Source organism: Diorhabda sublineata, chromosome 1, assembly GCF_026230105.1.
Source record: "Diorhabda sublineata isolate icDioSubl1.1 chromosome 1, icDioSubl1.1, whole genome shotgun sequence".
Classification (NCBI taxonomy): domain Eukaryota; kingdom Metazoa; phylum Arthropoda; class Insecta; order Coleoptera; family Chrysomelidae; genus Diorhabda; species Diorhabda sublineata.
The window spans coordinates 15,806,196-15,826,200 of NC_079474.1; the positions used below are offsets into that span (position 1 = coordinate 15,806,196).

At 32.8% G+C, this 20,005-nt stretch overlaps 3 protein-coding genes across 4 annotated transcripts in view; all 3 read left to right on the top strand.

The window, feature by feature from the left end:
• The first annotated feature begins 740 nt into the window (after positions 1 to 740).
• LOC130444921 (zinc finger protein OZF-like) lies at positions 741 to 5,152 on the top strand. Its single transcript, XM_056780293.1, has 5 exons — positions 741 to 946; positions 996 to 1,320; positions 1,469 to 1,699; positions 1,840 to 2,144; positions 4,626 to 5,152. Exons 1-5 carry the CDS (start codon positions 842 to 844, stop codon positions 4,839 to 4,841), a joined length of 1,182 nt encoding a protein of 393 aa, XP_056636271.1. The 5' UTR covers positions 741 to 841; the 3' UTR covers positions 4,842 to 5,152.
• Positions 3,497 to 3,925, top strand: LOC130444924 (RING-box protein 2). The gene has a single exon (XM_056780307.1). The coding sequence runs from the start codon at positions 3,578 to 3,580 to the stop codon at positions 3,923 to 3,925; it is 348 nt and encodes a 115-aa protein (XP_056636285.1). The 5' UTR covers positions 3,497 to 3,577.
• Positions 5,153 to 6,086: 934 nt separating the features above from the next.
• The window catches only part of LOC130444907 (formin-like protein), an 88,581-nt gene continuing 74,662 nt past the window's right edge, over positions 6,087 to 20,005 (top strand). Inside the window, exons 1-2 of one of the 2 annotated variants that reach the window (XM_056780280.1) lie at positions 6,087 to 6,523; positions 6,577 to 6,705. The gene's annotated coding sequence lies outside the window, so the exon portion shown is untranslated. Of the gene's footprint in view, positions 6,524 to 6,576; positions 6,706 to 8,029; positions 8,391 to 20,005 lie in introns of those variants that run through there. The other variant, XM_056780274.1, reaches the window with a different exon arrangement.

Consider the following 20,005-nt stretch of genomic DNA (forward strand, 5'->3'; position numbering starts at 1 on the left):
TCCGTTTAGAGGGGGAGATTTAGGGAGAAATGTTTGAATTGAAATTAGGAGGAGGAGGAGATTTTTCTAATAGTTGTATCGTATCGTGATATTTTCGATGAGTTTTCAAAGTAGGTTCTAATGATTTTTATTGTAAAATTTAGACGATTTAATTTTAAATATTTTAGTCAAATAAGAAAGATTGCTCAAAAGGGGGAAAACTGAATTCAGTAAATTTATGTAAATAAGAAAAAAAATGATAATAAAAGTTATAATAGATAATAAAAATTTACCCCTATAACCTTTAGAATGTTTTGTAACGTAAAAAAACAATATATCTGGACCTAACTGGTAACGGCGAGTGTCACCTTTTTTAAAATTTCACACTAGAGTAATAAATATACATCCGTCCATCTATTCGTCCGTTCATAATTTAAAAAATAAGGTAAAAACAATTTTTCATCGAATCCCCACTTTTTGTATTAAATTCTGAATACCCCCTGTAAACGAGTTTAGAAATCAACTCAAAATAAGTTGGCAACAAATAGACAGGAACAAGTAAGATTTATGAAATTTCTGAAAAAGGGAAAAAATTTTTCAATCCAAAAGCATCGGGATGCAAAGTTCATGAAATTAAAAATTTTCCCTTGACTCCTTTCTCCATGATTGAAAAATTGTTTTTCGTATGACGGAAACTTTGGAACCATCAATTAATAATAAAAAATGAACGACTAGTTAGCTCACTTTAGTTCAGACCATTAGTTGACAGTGAAAAGAAGAAGAGTTCAGTAAATTAAGTTTTGTTGACAAACAAGTCCCAATTTTAAAGTTCCCCATTGAGATTTTAACATTGTTGTCAAAAATGGCAATTTTAATTCACAACTGTAGATTATGTCAAATAAATACAGGATCGATTCCTTTACAAGAAAAATTATGTGAACTGATTTTAGAAATAACCAATATCAAGGTACATAATTATATTATTAAAACACGAGAGTATTATATTTTGGTTGCAGATAAATGAAACATCAGAACTACCAAGTACTATATGTATAAAATGTAATAATAAAATTAGAGAAATTGACCAGTTTATTAGAGATATTCAAAAAACCAATAATCACCTTCAAATGTGTATTAAGAAATATGATGATCCAACGGACGTTTTATTTAGTAAATCTTATTTTCAAAAGTATACTGCTAAAACTGAATTTGATTTAAACGAAGTCAGTGTAAAGCAGGAACATCCCAATGATAAAAGAGAGGAGAAACAATCCAATGACATAAACTACGAATCTATCAGTTCGAGGAAATCAGTAGATCAAAAAGAGAATATAATATCAGGTAGGTACTTGGTTTTATAGTTTTTATAATATGTCTTATATATTGAAAAAATATAATTTCCATTAATATCTTTGAATTTAATTGATGTATTGAAATGAAAGAATATTTAAAAAATTTTGTTTTGATATTATTATTAATGCTATTTCAGAAATTAATACCTCTAAGAATAGCGAGGAAAATGAAGAAAAAGCAAAGTATCAATGTATAATGTGTGGAAAAGTGTTTGAAGATGAGCATGAGTATACATCCCATCTAGGTACTCATGATCAGTTTATTTGTATAGTAGATAATTGCTTAAAAATATATAACTCACTGCGTTCCTTCAAGGAACACCAAAGGAGTCACGGAGGAAAAAGGCCTTTTTTGTGTGTAATATGTGGTAAGATATTTCATCAATTACCTCACATAAATATTTGGCCACCCAAAACCAATATTATATATAAAAAATTAATAAATCATAGTATTTAACATTTTACCGATGGTTTTCTACATTCATTCGTTATTTGTTGCTTTTTTAAGGCAAAGACTTCGCTTCAAAGAAATGTCTAATTTGTCACGAAAAAACCCACGCACTTATAAAAGGTTATAAATGCGAATCTTGTAATTTGGATTTTTCCGTGAGGAGTAATCTGAGGACTCACATAAAAAAACATCACGAAAACAACAGATTTTATTGTTCCCAATGTCCCAAAGAATTCATGTCGAAATGTAGTTTGGACAGACATGAAAAGATACATGTTGGAATTAAGGAATTCAAATGTGAAGATTGCTCCGCTGCTTTTTACACAAAAAAAGAACTATTGAAACATCAAAAGTACCACCAGGTAAGAAATTTCATGTAACTTGATGGAAGAAGGATTTAATTTTTACATATTTTAGTTTTTGTACAGAAATCAAGGATTTTTTCAAATCAAACTTTATGTATCCAACTTCCTTTTTATCCTTTGTCCTTTGATTGAGAACTATCCAGAATATTCAATAACTGTGTATTAATACGAGGGTTGCTATGTATTGTATGTAAAAACTTTAGCTTCTTATATAACAGGTAATTATGTATAATGAAGTGCCCTTTTCATTACAATAACATAACCAAGAGAAAACGTGGTAACATGGGGTAACAGCAATAGCAATAATTGTAAAGTATCATAATAGGATGTTCAATGACTGTCGTTCAAGCTTACAGTTTCAAAACTTCAATCATATTGTTGTGAGTTGAATCCCATTGAATTAATCGTTACATTTAGGTGAATATTAGTTTTTGTTTTATTTGAAATGTTGAATGTGTCTCGGTAAGGGATTCAACGACGACACCTAAACATTAACAAACTATAGTTGAAGTGTGAACAGCATCTGTACCATCATTTACGACCGTAGTTTCGAACAACTGGATTCAAACGTGGCCGTAATATCTTGACTAACGACGAGCGTTCGGGAAAGCTAAACATTGCGATAACCAGCGAATTATCGAAATAATGGCGATTTTATTGAAACCGCCTTAACCATTAAGAAGGTCGACTTCACATAAAAAAAGTTTTTTTTACGTGGTGTGGTTTTCATTATTTTAATGTTTATTTAGTTTACTTTCAATAGACCTGTACCATTCACGTTGCTAATTAAATTGCTTAGAATTTATATATTTCGTTTCGCTGGTCAAGTTTTTAAAACAAAATCAAGTTTTTAAAAATCGGCGAAGCAGTACCGAATTTACAGGATATTTTCAAACATGGTTCTCACTCTTCCCCATGTATTATTTGAAGAGATAGATTAAACCACATAACGTACCCTGGTATGGGCCACTTTTATTGTAATATTTTTCCCCTAAAGCTGTAATATAATTCGTTCCTGAGATATGGCCGACGATCGTTTTAGCTGCTCACTCTGTACATATTTTTTTTTACAACCTATAAATAAATCCAATTCTCTTTTTCCTGCCCTTACATTTATCTAAGGGTGAATCTACCTTTTATCATCGTAATCCCATATATATTAGTATATTGGTTTGCTCTTGGTAGCTGCACTGGAACTGTACTGAACTTGACCAGTGCAGGCCAGATCATGACCAGTGAACTGGGTGAACTAATTCTCTCTTGCACTGCTACTAAGAAAGCGACTCTAGCACTGGTTCTGCTACAAAGAACGCTTTAATGTAGACTTCCTGAACTGGTGCAGCTACCAAGAACAAACCTTATATAAAAAAGAAGAAGAAGAGGTAGGACTGATTTAAAGGTTACTGTGTTGATAGTTCATTATTTTTAAAATGTCAAAACCAAAGATGGCTGATGAAAACGATAACGAAAAAATGGAAATTGATGCACAAAAAAATACAGATAAAATGTTTTCTCTAAAAAAATGGAACGCCGTAGCGATGTGGAGCTGGGATGTAGAATGTGATACTTGCGCTATATGTAGAGTTCAAGTAATGGATGCTTGTTTGAGATGTCAAGCTGAGAGCAAAAAAGATTCGTATGGCAAACAAGATTGTGTCGTCGTTTGGGGAGAATGTAATCATTCATTTCATTATTGTTGTATGTCTTTGTGGGTAAAGCAAAATAATAGGTGTCCTTTATGTCAGCAGGAATGGTCGATACAAAGAATGGGAAAATAAGGTTAAGTTTTTTTTTAAATTTTATCACTAGTTACTATTTATTACAAGCAAAGTCTGTTGGAGATTTACGAAAAATAATGTATTAAATCATTCATTGGCTAATTATCAATAGCGGTGACATTTTTATTGCTCCATTTGAGAAACAATAATATCATCTTCTTTTATTACTGGAATAATTTTTGAAGCTAGAGCGATGGGAGTAGTGTCATTTTACTCAGTTTTAAATGCTCTTTCTTTTTATATGTAATACAACATACCTTGTGAAAAATGTTTTTGAATAATCATTCAAAATTTTGGTTTAGTAAAAAAGTGCATTTTTGAGAAGAGTGTTTTATAAGTTTTTGTATAAGTGATGTTGCATATCAAAAGAAAGAGCATTTAAAATATGTCTAAGTTTTTCTGATGGATTTTGTAAAACTTTACATAGCCGTTATTTTTAAACCATTGAGATATTTGAAAATTTTTTTTTATTTACTATAAGAACAACCTTTATACCAAATTCTGAGGGGATCAGGTTTATATCCAGTGTTGATTTGATATGTGAAATATGAGTTTCTGCATATTGGATTCCCTTATTAATAATTATTGACAAGATGCAAGATCGAATTTAGTTGAACAGTGAAGATAATAAGATTAGTTCTGTGCATTCTATTTTATGTAATACTTTTTATTTACATTCTCAATTTTGTTTATATTCCAGGGAGTGAAACTACATAAGTGTGAAATTTGTTTCAAAACATTCTTTGAACGACATCATCTCACCACTCACATAAGAAGTCATAATGGCGAGCGACCATTCGTCTGTGGTAGTCCCAATTGTGGAAAATCATTTTATGATAAGCAAAAATTAAAAAGACACCAAAAATCAGTGCATCTTTCCAAAGAAATCAAAAACAAGAGACAAGATATAATTTAAAGTGTTGAAATGTCTAAACTAAATTAAAGTAAAATATTGGTTTTAACCTTGGATTGTCACCATGATTTTTTTTATTAACGCTACATTGTGCTACCCTAGTACATCAAAATTTTATTGAAAAAGAAGTCACACATTGGCCACTAATGGCTACATTAAGGCTAGAACAATACTGCATCTGTCTTTTAGAATGTTGAGTTTTGTATAAATGTTATTTATTTTTCTATTATTTCAATATTTTCCATTTTCCCTTATTGCATTTCTGTGTCTTACATATGTAGTGGAGTGAAATCTCAATATAATTATGAGTTTTAGTTTGTTCAGTTTTTATTAATTAATCTAATTCATAAGGTGTTTCTACTTTTTCCAAGCTTTTTTTTAATTCCTTGTTCATTTAAAAGGTGGTGGCGTCCAATTTAGTATTAATTATTCATCCCATCCGAGTACCAGTTATTTAAATACTTCTTGAGGAAGAGTCTCCTGCTGGGGAATTAAAGGTTATATGTTAAATATAAAAAAAATCCTAAACTGCATAAAGCATAATACAAAAACTTAATCAATACAAGATAATGAAGGGAACTATTATATATTAAAAAAATTGTTGAAAGTAACAATCATTCGAAAATCTTGTGGAGCATCATAAAAAATCTTTCAAAACCGGAAAAATCAAGGAATGACATTAAGAAACTATGAACAGATGAAAACAAACCAATACAAAGCAGAAACTTTCAACAATTATTTCTCCTAAATTGGTAGGGAAAATAAAAACACCAAACGGACCACTCTCAAAAAGAAAACAACACATAACAAGATTTTTATGATAAAAATTTTGCTGCATATCGCGAAAAATTCATTTATTTTGACCTTTGACATTGAGGTAATTTCTGGAATTGCTGGACATATTACAGTTAGGTCTGGAGATCTGGGTGGACAAATAAACAAACCTCTATGTCCTATCCACCTATCAGTGTGTGATCTAAAAAAATGCCAAACATATATGAAATAATTTATTAAGTAACCAACATATTAAACACAATGTTTACACCACCTATCATAATTAAACTGTCTGAAGCGAGTTTTGATAACCAAGTTTGGCAGTTTAACTTCAGTCTTTGAAGACGATAACTTGGTTATCAAAACGTGCTTCAGACAGTGTAATTGTGAGTGGTGGTGTAAACAGTGTGTTCACCACTTTGAACTTAATAACATTTTTTCTATACACGGAACGGACGGGAAACTTTCGAATTTTATTCCAAATTATATTTTAAAAAATTTTACTGTTTTTCAGCTTGGTGTAACTCGACTGTCTAAATAGATCAGATAGAGTCTAAAAACTCTATAACTTATTGAATTTCGACTAATATATGGAATACTTGTAAGGGGTAGTGTGACCAAAATTCAATTAAAAAGACTAACTGTTCTGCAGAAATTATTTTTGAAAATTATTTGGAAAAAAGAACGTGTGTGTATTCGATAGAATAACTTCTAGGTGGCAAAACTTCTACTAGACAAAAGCTGAAAGTCCACACCCTTTCATAACTAAATATTATAACTAGCCAAAATTGGGAAAACTAAAATCTTGAAATTGTGGCGACCATAATATACATTTCCTCAAACAAACTTTCCCAATAAAATGATAATCCATTACCATCTGACTGACCGAAACCTGACCCAGGAAATTCCAAGTAATGTCCTTAATGTCCTTATTAATCTCCGATATACCTGATACCTTTTTTAGGAAAAACCTGTTCAGCCCAGGTGAGACAGAGAAGCGATCAGATCTCGAGTACCGGGATTTCAGTAAAGCTGCGCCGTTTCCAGAGACTTATCTAGCTCGACGTGGTTCCTATCCTGCTAATATATTATAGTAAGTTTTAGTTATCGAAGTTTGTTTATTGGGCTACCACCCCATTACCCTTAACACTAAGACTAGCGCTCATAACATAACATAAACCGGTAAATTAGATACAGATACGAGGTCTGTCTATTAAATAACGAGATTGGTTACGAAAAAGGGTTTTATTATAATAATTATTCTACATTCTAATGCTCCCCTTCAATATACTCCCCTCGCCACACACGTTTCCATACGTTTTTTCCATTGATCGAAGCAGTGCTGGAAGTCTTCTTTGGAGAAGCTATGGTTAACCGATTCCATCGACTCAAATCGGGTACCTTTCAAAGCAGATTTTATCTTCGGAAACAAAAAAAATCGCACGGTGCCAAATCTGGTGAGTACGAGTACTGGAGTGTGCCCTTACTGGCCAAATACTGCTTCACAGATAGCGCGTTGTGCAAAATCGGGCCGTTTTTTACCAACTCGTTCTAGCGGTGTTGCCAAAATTGACAAATAGTAAGTCTGGTTGACAGTTTGACCATTTGGAACCAACTCTGTGATTATTATACCATTAATATCGAAAAAAAAAAACGATCAAAATCACCTTGAATTTTGATTTGTTCTCTCGGCCTTCACTAAAGCGCTTACACCACTCAAAAACACGCTATACGAAATAGAGAATTATCCCCACAGGCCTCTTGCAATAATTTATAACACACAGTCGGAGTTTTTTTTATTTTAACGAGAAGTTTGAGATTGATACGTTGCTCCACGAGAAAAAAACACGTTCCCATCAAAACGCCACTGCACAAATACTATAATAGTGACGGAAACGTGTTTTTTTGGGACGTGCACAGACAAGATATGATCTAAGCGCGCGGTCTCGTTATTTAATAACAAGACCCCGTATAACACGTTTGTTTTTTAAAGGGCGAGTGGTTGTTGGCAGCCACCTCCTCGAGGTGACTTCTAGTTCTAATATTTCGTTTATTACTTATTACAAGAAAATATGGGGTAACAGCTACTTTATTCGAGTTTCGCTATTATTTTTTCTACTTATATTCGTTTAAATTGATACTTTATTATGCGATACGTCATTATTATGATATTTCTAGTCGAATGATCGATTATGATTGACCCTGTAGAATAATATGAGTAAAAATTTAACTCAATATTTATGATAGTTTGGACTGGATGCGTTCATGACATTCAGTGTAATAATTCAATTAAGTATGGTACAAATTATTATCCAAACAAATCTAATAAGAACGCAAGATCAATCTACGTTATTATTTTTTCTACTTGTCCGCTACGTTCGCGTCGTTGTCGCAAGTAGTGGCGGAACCCGTCAGCCTCCGGGGCCACTGCCCACGCTTTGTTTCGCTCCTAACCTCCACTTAACGTCGAAGAAGGCGCTGTTCCACAGTACAGGACGGTCAGAGAAGTGAAAGTAAGCGGGCAGTCCACTTCTCGCGATTCAACGTGAACGTTTTATCTAGTGCCGGTTCGAAAATACGCGGAAAGGGTGCTTTTCGTAAGTTACACGCTCAATTTCGATAACTTCCATTTAATAGCGCACCACGATATTCGATGCGCTAAAGCGCCTTTGGACTCTGAAGGCGCTCGAACGTGCATGTGTATATAAGTGTTGGTGGATTGTTCAGTGTGTTTATATATAATACGGTAAAATACGAATTTTCAAACTACATATAAAAGTGAGTAAATTTAAATAGAAATGTATAAAAAAAAATAAATATTATTTATTCAAATAGTTCTTCAAGCTTTATGAATTAAATCGTCGGGTGACTAACTGAGAAAAAGTCAATGGGCTTCAGTTTCGGCAATTGCTTCTTCATTTAAATTAAATTTCTTACCTTATGAGATTAGTGAATAGCCAGTAGTCACTGGAGTCCAGATCTGGACTATACGGTGGATGAGAAAGCAATTTAACCATCGTTGTTATCGACTTGGGAATCGGTGTATTGTCTTGGTGAAATAGTAGTTTTTTTCTTCGACATATGAGGCCGTTTTTCCTTGATTTTTGTATTACAACAACTCTAGGTAGTATTACCTATCGATTGTCTCTTCCTTTTGGAGAATAATATTCCATGCTCATCCCAAAATAATGCAGTCCACTCAGATGATGATCGTTTCATCTATTGACTCAAAAAAAAATCTTATATATTACGTGTAAACATTTCCAAACACTGCCCTGAGTCATTAACGCGTTGTTTTTGATCGACTGTGAGTAAACGCGGCACCCTCTTTGAAAAAATCTTAGTCGAGGTTTAATGTTCGTGTATAATTGTGAATTCACATTCTTCTAATATCTTTACGACCTCAGCTATCTCACGCAATTTTCAATTTATGATTAGATGTTACCAATTCGTGGAAATTTTAGATGTTTTCTGGAGTAACAACCTTAATTGGACGACCAGAACCAAACTTCTCGGTTATATCCTGTTCTATACATAAATACTGTGTCTGTTCTGAGTTTATTTCAAGTTCCCATTTCTCGTATTCTTACTTTAGCTCGCGTGCCATGTATTTTAAGTCATATCTGCCGTTTGCACATATTGCCTGATCATCTAGAAATTGGAGGGTGTATAAACAGGTGTCATCGTCGATTTGGATCCCCATTACTTTCCATTTCCTCTTTCAAGTTGTTAAAACTTTTGAAATATATATTTTGAAACTTTTTGATGAGTTGCAGCAGATGTTTCCAATATTTTATTTCCGATTTTTACCGCAGACTTTGAGGGTATGGTTAATGTTTGTATTCTGAAGAGCTTTCCATCATTTTGATGTTGGTATATGTTATCGAAGGCCTTTTGTAAATCTATAAACATACTGGTGTACTGGTCTATCTCTTTCTGTATCAACTGCTTTAAAAAGAACAAGTTTTCTGTAGTGGACCTTCCAGTTCGATACCCACTTTGTTCTTCTTCTTTGTGATTAGTGTACATAACAGATTCTTAATTCAGTACATAAACTATTAATATGGCAAATAAATAAAGCATGCAAAATCACGTTCACCCTAAAAAGGTAGTGAAATGTTGAGAAATTAGTTTTAATTAAATATAATTTGTAAATTCCTTTCATGCCCATAAATTTCTTACTCCTTTGCAACTTAAGATTACGTGGGTTAATATTCCATCCTTGACCGATATTATGTTTATTTTTCTCTTAGTGTAAATAATTGGTGTGCTGTACTTACAACCGTTCGTTATTTGCTTATTCAATTTACTTTTTCGAAATGTATTGATTTGTTCCTTATGTTTGTTGTACAAGGTGATTTGGAAAAGTTATTATCAGATGGAAACGAGTGATTCAATATTAAAAATATATAGAGTTCAATTCATTCTATTTAATCTCAAACTTTGTTCAAAAATTCATATACGGCTGCTCGCGTTAGTTTACTGTTGATTCGTTAATTTTATATTCACAGAAGTTCAAAAAACTATTTATAGACGTCTTCGTGAAGATATGTAAAATATTTGTGAGTCATCGCAACGTCTTTCCGATATTGGAACTTTTCACTCGACGCTGGCCATTTCCGAGCAAATATTATCATTCATTTTGTAGAACAGTGATTTTAAAATTAGAGAAACGATGATTTTAAGTGTGTCATCTTATTTTGGTATTATAGGGGAGAATGGAGAAAGAGAAAACTCAAATTCCTCGTAAGATGGTGTCTTATCACCAAAATTCGAAGCGAGTTAATCGACACACTGTTGTTGGTTTAATCTACGTCAAAAATTGTCACTTAGTAGCAACCCTCGAATTTAATACCACTCTACACCAACACAATTTCTCTTTGCCTGACGGATGTTTCGGTAACCAAGTTATAGGCTCCGGAAACTGAAGGTAACCTATTAACTTGGATTACCTTTTATGTACTGAATTTTCCCAACCAATGAACCTTCTGGCGCGAAAATAATTCTAGCGGGAAAACCTCTCGGTGGAAATCTCCACCATATTCCCTATTTAAAGCAGACCTAATACTTATTGATTTTGACCAACCTTTGGTACCATTCGGTGACCTCTTTAGGTGATATCTCTGGTTGTCGCAATTAATGGCTGTCCCGAACGCTCGTCATCGAGCATGTCTAAATTCAGCTGCTCAACATTTTACGGTCGTAAATTAAAGTGCAGCTTCCGTACAATTCCTTTAAAATTACTTTAAAAAATGGAATCTCTCAACGCCTAAACCTAATTAAGTCCCAAAATTACGCTGAACAAAGTTTTAGAAGAACATAACTAGATTAGAGCAGTAGCTGGTTGACAGGGGCGCGGAAGAGGCGGCCCGCCCCGGGTTTCCGATCTTGGTGGGCCCCAAATGCCTTCCCTGATGAAAACCTAAACATACCTAACCTAACCTAAACAAGACTTTAAAATTGTGCTGATATATTAGTTGTTAAATCTCTAGAGAAAATATTTTCGTCATCTTCACAAAGATGGCAATTACTGAAAGAGAAAACTGGAAAAAAATTAAAACGTTTATCGGATACTCGCTGGAGTGCTCATTACGAGACAGTAAAAGTTGTAAAAGAAACATTTTCAAGATCCAACAAAAGCAAATCTAGATAAAAGATCAGGAGCAAGCCTGTTCCTGCCGGCTGTTTGTGATTTTACCTTTCTAACCTATATACAATTTTGGTTTTCTATTCTGGAGGGAGTAAATTTAGTTCAACAATATTTGCAGTCCCCAAAAATGACTCTGCATACAGGAATCACCAAACTAAACGCCTTTAATGAGTATTTAGTGACCGAACGAACCAATATTGTAGACAATGCTGTAACTTTTGGCATAAAAAAATGCAACATCGAGAAGGAAGATAAAAAGAACGATGCCGGGCGAATCGGCCCGTGATACTGGATTATCAATTCAAGAAGAAATACGTCGGTCAATGTATGAATGCATAGACCGATTTATACAAGAATTGTCGTCACGAAACAGATCAATAATATTTTCCAAATTATTGAAACAAAGTTTATGCTAGAAGCTTCAGATGGCGCTCTGGCTGTAGCAGTTGACTATGTTAAACAAATTTATGATGAATTTGACAAGGAGCAAGTTTTCCAAGAAATAAAAAGGTACCGCAGGCATGTAAAAGTAGTATGGACGTTGCTGTCAAATGGAGAGCCCAACAAATCCTTCAATTTATAATAAAATGGGACATCAGTGAAAATCGAATATCGCTTATACTTCAGTACTTTTTGACCATTTGCAAGTTTTCTAAACTTAAACTGATTAAAAATTATCTTCGATCTAAAATGGGTCAAGAACGACTGGCTAATCTAGCCTTGATACATATAAATGTGAGCTGAGTAAAAAGCTTGTGAAACTACATTTTTTAAAGCTGGGGGCCCTCATCCAGCTTTGCCGACCCGAGCTTCTGACGGGCTTAGTCCGCCACTGGATTGGAGGAAACACTTACTAGGAAACTATTTGTTTAAATTTACGTTATGGCGTTAACTTGATATATATTCTAAAATCTTGAAAAATGATAAAATATTATGACAAAGTCTAAAAATCTTGGTCTAGGTTAACTAAAATGAAAATGGTTATATTTCAAGTAACTAGCGATATATCTCTTAAAGTATCTTGTTATAAGAAATTGACATAAAAAGAATTGCCTTTAAAAATCAAAATTTCAAAACATCAGCTTTTTCTTATGCTGGACTCTGATTATTTGGAAGTATTTCATAAATTTTCGACGCCATACTCAAAAGAATGAATTAAGGAAATGAAATATTGGTATCTAGTAAATAAAAACTTTATAATATTATATTTGAATTTGATCCTATAGAAAACCTTTAATGATTTTCGTATTCTATCCGCCATCATTTTTGATCAATACTGTGCACGTCAGAAAAATGATCAAAGTTCAAGGAGAGAATCAGTACGTTAAGATTTGTACCCAAATATATTAGCCTTAATTATAAATGATTCGATTAACATCATCGCGTATTTTTTCATTTAGTAAAAAACACTGGGAGCGTTCGAAATCTATAATTATCATTTATTTGAACAATATAGTTCTAAACGAAGGTTTTTATAAGTTTGAAAATAATAATAAATCGAATAATAGTTATAAATAATAATAATAAGAAGGAAATTACGAAACATACCCTTCAGCTTGAAAAAACTATCAAAAAAAGAAGATCCAAAAAATGCAGAAGGAAGACTAGAGTAGACAGAACACCAACTAACACAACGAAAATATAAATAAAAATTTCGAACAAAAATGGCACATAAATAAGACACCGACAACAAAGAGCTGCAGTCGACCATTTTTCATTTAATGAACATCGATGGCTGATAATAATCGGAAGAAAATCATCGATGTTTTCCTAAAAGAACAAAAAAGGAATAAAAAAAAACAATTAAGATCATGTTTTCATAAAAATATGAAAGAAACGTTGTAAATTATTTGATTTTTCTGTTAGTAAATTAACTGATTTTGCTTAATAGCTGATAGGTAAATACAAGTTTTTGTTTCTCTAAAATTCATTGGTAAATAAAATCCTGAAATTAATTTTCAAAGTCGAAAACGAAACCCAGTTATTTTTAATGTGTATTTAGCTGTATTACGTAATTAAAAATCATCTGTAATTTTTCACTCGTTATTACACAAAAATAATTAGGCGAAAAATAAGGTTATGAGCTTCAAAATAAACTTTATTAAAAAAGAAATAAAGTTTACAATTTAAGTTGTAATAATAATTAAAAACAATATAGAACAATTGATCAATTAATAATAAAAAGATAAAAATTTTTAAATAAAAATATTGGGTATTAAATATCCCAAAATTTGTCATCTAGTTCATGCAGAAAAATAAGTTTCGCAGCCATATCCTCTGAGAGAGCTCAAAATCAGACCTGCTCAGGAGAATAGACGCTCAGATGGAACGAAAGTGGCGATTACAGACACATATTTGAAAACTACTTGAAAAATATCATTTCCAGAACGCCAGAGGGCTCTGCTAAATCTTCTCGTTTTTGATTTATCTATCGATTGTTTCTTTTTTTGCCATGCGCTCTGTATTCACTCAAAACGTACACCCGTGTTCCACAACCTTCTTTATTCATTCAAATAATGAAATAATTAGTCTTGGCTAACTTGAAATTTATCAATTGAAGTAGCTTTTCATCAACTAGGAATTATTGAAACTACAAAAACATCGATGTTTATTTAAAACCATCGATTACTGCAAACCATCGATTGAAAAAACATCGATGTTTCCGTGAAACTATCGATGTTTCCGTGAAACCATCGATGTTTCCGTGACACCATCGATACCATCCCTATATATTTGCGTAGTTAGCGAACGGACTGGTCAAAGAAGAAAAATAAACACTTGTATCTGCAGCACAGCATGAATCTTTCGAACTAAATAATATAAAACAATAATTATAAAGTCAGGTAATGATTGTTATGGGGAAATGATACGACTTTAACACAGCTTTTTAACTACGGTTTTCTATCACGTGAATAATACGTCGGCGATGATATTCAGATGAATCAAATCGAAATTTCTGACAACTAACTCTGTAGAAATAATCGTTATGACTAATAATCCAAAGGTCGGTCTTTTATGAATTGATAGGTAAAAAAGAAATTCGATTTTCTAAATTGTTTTTATTTTATTTATTTGGTTAACATCAACAATTTAACAAAACTCTATTGATAATAATATCGATATACTGTTATAAAATACAAAATTAATATTTGCCATCATTCATTCATCATTATTATGCCGTTTAATTTCTTGGATTATAACTAGTGCTTTGTACGCCTACAAATTCCTTTATTGGGATGGTATCTTCTTCGATTTGGTTTCTCCAGATGTTTTTTTATCTGCCTCCGACTCTCGGACATTGATGTATCCATTGCATTATCTTCCTCGCCATTTCTGTAGGTTTCCTTCTCGTGGTATGTCCTGCGCTATTCAATCTTTGTGCTTTTATATATCTTCTCCTCCTAATTCTTCTTCTATTTCTTGATTTGCCATCAATCATTCATCATTATTATGCCGTTTAATTTCTTGGATTATAACTAGCGCTTTGTACGCCTACAAATTCCTTTATTGGGATGGTATCTTCTTCGATTTGGTTTCTCCAGATGTTTTTTTATCTGCCTCCGACTCTCGGACATTGATGTATCCATTGCATTATCTTCCTCGCCATTTCTGTAGGTTTCCTTCTCGTGGTATGTCCTGCGCTATTCAATCTTTGTGCTTTTATATATCTTCTCCTCCTAATTCTTCTTCTATTTCTTGATTTGCCATCAATCATTCATCATTATTATGCCGTTTAATTTCTTGGATTATAACTAGCGCTTTGTACGCCTACAAATTCCTTTATTGGGATGGTATCTTCTTCGATTTGGTTTCTCCAGATGTTTTTTTATCTGCCTCCGACTCTCGGACATTGATGTATCCATTGCATTATCTTCCTCGCCATTTCTGTAGGTTTCCTTCTCGTGGTATGTCCTGCGCTATTCAATCTTTGTGCTTTTATATATCTTCTCCTCCTAATTCTTCTTCTATTTCTTGATTTGCCATCAATCATTCATCATTATTATGCCGTTTAATTTCTTGGATTATAACTAGTGCTTTGTACGCCTACAAATTCCTTTATTGGGATGGTATCTTCTTCGATTTGGTTTCTCCAGATGTTTTTTTATCTGCCTCCGACTCCTGGACATTGACGTATCCATTGCATTATCTTCCTCGCCATTTCTGTAGGTTTCCTTCTCGTGGTATGTCCTGCGCGATTCCTCCTCCTAATTCTTCTTCTATTTCTTGATTTGCCATACAATCAGAAATTATAGCAGCAATTAACTAATTATATGTTTGTAAACTTAAAGGGTGTGAGGATTTTCTTGTCGATGTAAAATTAAAAATCGTCCTTTATGTTTGATTTCACTCGTAATAAAGAAGAAAAAACAAGAGTCGAGAACATATAGAGAATCCAATAAAGATCAACAACGTTAAGAGGTAAAGAAAAAAGTAAGAGAAGCTAATCAGACATGTTGGGAAGAATTCCGGAGAAGAACTGAACTAAGAATATGATAATAACATTAACATTAACAAAAAACATGTTGGCTTAACATAAAAGCATTGGGAGGAAAGAAAAATAAGGAGATACAACGAAATAAATATATACAAACAAAAACAGACCAAACATACATCATGGCAGACGAGGAATACAGAGGAAATACAAATATAAGAGAAAGAAATCATCTATGGAGAGGTCAAAGAGGCAGTATGGATAATTAAAATGAACAAAGCGTGCAGGGCAGATCAAATAGATCCAGAAATACGGAGGTCAGAAACAAACAAATTGCGAAAACTACAGACGAATATGCTTAATTTAAACGTTGTACTAACTGGGACTAAACTACAATCGTAAACAACGAAAATATAATTCACAGTTAGAGAATAATAAACAAATAAGCTGGTACTAGATGGTATTAGTACTAGCTAGCAAGAAGAATTATTTCATAAAATGTTTTCGAAATAAATATTTAAAATCGCACATCTAAATGAAATAAAACTCTGCCACTGAATGTCGATGTATTATGATGTCATCGAAATTTCAAACAAGTGTTTTAACGAGTCAAACAACATTTCGTTTTTATGCTCAATACAGTCAACTGACCCGAAAAAAGAACACAGATTGGATTACCTTTTCAGTGGAGGCTGCTAAATATTAAATTACATTTTATATCAACAGGTTTCGCATTCGACTTCTCTTTCTTTGTTAGTCTGTATAAAAATAAATTCTTAGAAAAAAAATAACGTATGTAAATCTTTACGCCTACTGCAAGATGTATGGTAATATTTTTATACTATTTATTAATCAAGAAATAAATCTAATGGAATTATTGTCAACAAGTATATTTATCTTATTTAAATTATGCATGTTCACGATTAATTTACAATTAATCAACGACTCTCAATACAGTATAAAATTGACAGTCTATAAAGTCAACAATCACCAACCACCAAAAAATTATTTGTATATGGTTTTCCCACCGTTGTTTTCCTGTAACTTTTCCATACCAATAAGTCGTTGTGTCCTTCAGTTCCATCACATACCAATCCCCTAAACTTGAGTCTATATCCCTGATCGCACTTCCAATGTATGTTTCAGGTCTTTGAGCTGCGTCTTCTTCTTCAAAGCTTGCATACAGTATTCGATTTGACCACCAAGTGCTCTCCAATTCAATTCTAATTCCATTTCTTATTGTTGATGTCATATATATGCCCCAAAAATTTGGCGTTTCGACCTGTTCTTTATCAAAATATGTGATGAAGACTGCAACGGGTCTCATTTGTTTATAGTAATATCAAAACTGCAACTAGAACAGTTCTTCTTGTGAATTTAGCGATTTTCTTGAAGCATCTTAACATGCACTGTCGCTCCTTGAAGATGGTACTAGATCATAGTGATATTTGAAGATGTTGCAACTGTTGGTACAACAAGAAACTCATCACAACAGTCGGTTAGGTTTTACAAATTGAAAACGAGGATGTGCTTGAGGGGACAACTTTGGCACAAAGGATGACTTATCACTGTTATTTAAAAGGATTCTTTAAAAAATCTGGGAGTTTTCGATATTAAATTACTAGCATAATGTAGAAAAAGTCATGAAATTTGAGAATCTTAGAATTAGGCTTAAGTGTTAATTGAGCAACACCCATCAATTATCTATAATACACATTTTTTTTAGTCAGCCGACTATTACAAGTTGACATTTCCCATACCACACTTGAGATGATTTACTCCTAATGACTTAATGACTGTTGAAATTCAATTATAACGCCAATAAATACTTAATTAGTACTTTCTTTGTTACTATTATCTGGTTACAGATTGCGTGCAGATGTTAAACGGAAAATAATTTGCTACTCAAATTAATTTAATGTACCCCAACGAAAATAAACCATCAAAATTTAATGGGTTGTATACACGACTCTCTTCGTTAGAGATGTTATATAATTAATAATATTGAAGACAATATCATATGACATTGAGAAAAATTATAGTCGAAAAGATAAATTCTTAGAATCCTTTACTCTAATTAATCGGTTTATAAATTAATGTTATTGAAGTGGCTTACGAACAATAATGTTACAAATAGTATTATATAATTTCTAGTTGTACACCAACTATTATTCATTTGAATTTTTTCGTCATGATTTGCTATAATTTCTTCCATTTTTGTAACCCGATCAGTTGTCATACTTGTTGAAAGTTTAGTCACAATGCTATAGGCCGGTTCACGCGTGTTATATTTCAAACGATGATTTTAACCTCATTACGATTTTAATTACAAAATACACAATATGCGTGCCAGAGATTTTCGAAAAAATCAGGGAAACCAATCACAGAAAACAAATCATTCTCTAAGTTAAGACAAAAACATTTCTGAACAGTCCAATCATCGATTTGATGGGTCATCCGCTATGTAGCCCTTGTTTGACACTTGGTGATTTCTGAATGAATTGCGAGGACAACGATTTTCTACACCTGAAGAAGCGGTTGATGCGTTTAAATCACATGTTTTGTACAAAATATATAATAATCAAGCTATTTTTTACAAAGTCTGGCTATTAAATAACGAAACTGGTTACGAAAAAGGGTTTTACTATAAGATTTTTTCTACATTCCCCTTCAATATATTCCCTCCCCTCGCCGCACACCTTTTCATACGTTTTTTCCATTGATCTAAGCTGTGTTGGAAGTCTTCTTTGGTGAAGCTCTTGTTTACCACACTTGATGCAAGAGGTTTTGGTCAGGAGTCAGATTTTTTGGCACCAACTTCGCACGGACTTTCGTCATGTGGAATTTCGCGTGTAAAAACGTTTCTTTATCGACGTTTACAGCCTCGGCAATCATCCGTATGCTCATTCGACAATCTGCACGCACAATTTGGTTGATTTTGGTCACTGTTTCCGAAGTTGAAACAGTCACAAGTCGACCTGGGCGATGGTCATCCTCAGTGCTCTCTCGGCCCTCACTAAAGCGCTTACACCACTCAAAAACACGCGTACGAGATAGAGAATTGTCTCCATAGGCCACTTGCAACAATTTATACCACTCAATCGGAGTTTTTTTCAATTTAACCTGTTTTTTGTCACACAACAAATACTATAATACTGACGGAAACGTGTTTTGGGATGTGCAATTCAAGATATCTAGATACCCCACCCGTCTAGGGCGCCCTCTAGGCGCTCAGTCTCGTCATTTAATAGCCAGACCTCGTACAATCTGGATTAGATTGATATTAAAACAAAATAAAAACTCAAGACATGAAGTCGTTGTTATTTATGGTTGATTTAATTTAACCACACTTGAATCAGGAGTAACAACCACATAATCGTGAAACAATTATGTAAAATTACGATTGCACATCTCAGTGAATGAATAACAAGAACAAACAGCAAGGTGTGTAAGCTTATTATGCACTTTGTTGTGTGTGTGTGTGTGTATGTGTGTGTGGAGTTAACTGCTATATACCTTGTGGAACTTTAGAAACGATTAGTATCGCAGAAATTTAATCAGTTGTAGTAAAACGACAATTATATAGAATTTCTATCACACTACACTACAATATACAATGAACAAGAATAATGAAACTTTTTATAACTATACTGAGGTGTCAAATAAATATTTTTGTCCCTTTTTGAGATAAGTTCATCGATAACTAATTAATTATAATTGGAGACCTATGAAACCCTTGTTTCTTTGATAAGAAGATAAGGCAATTAATCAATTTTATCTATTGTAAGTTTTTGTTCCTTTCAATTTTTTAACGCCAGATGTTTTCCACTCCGATGCTTCGTCGCTTTTGAATAATAAACACGAAAAGCAATAAAATCAAACAGTTTTATCAGAAGTTTTTATTTATTTCCTCCAAGTTCACATACATATGTGAACTTATGTACAAGGAACTTATGCGACTTAAAGTTTGGTTTCTTAAGAATAAAAAGAGTTATCAAAATAATGACAGTACAGAATTTAATATTTTATCCAATAGGAGGTATCAAATTTGTGAAATTAATTGAGAAACCGCCGCTGGGTTAAAGTAAATGTTTTTAGATATACCGCAACCAATTTATAATAACTGGCTCTTATTCATATCCTGTACGTAAAAATGATGGAATTATGTTAGGAATTAATTTTTATAGCTATAATTTTTTGTAGTTTCCATAATTCAATATTCCTATTCCCTTTTGTGGTAACTTCTTAACAGTAAACGTGTTTTTTATTATTTAATCCTTATGTCATTCTTTTAATTAGTTTTTTTAAATC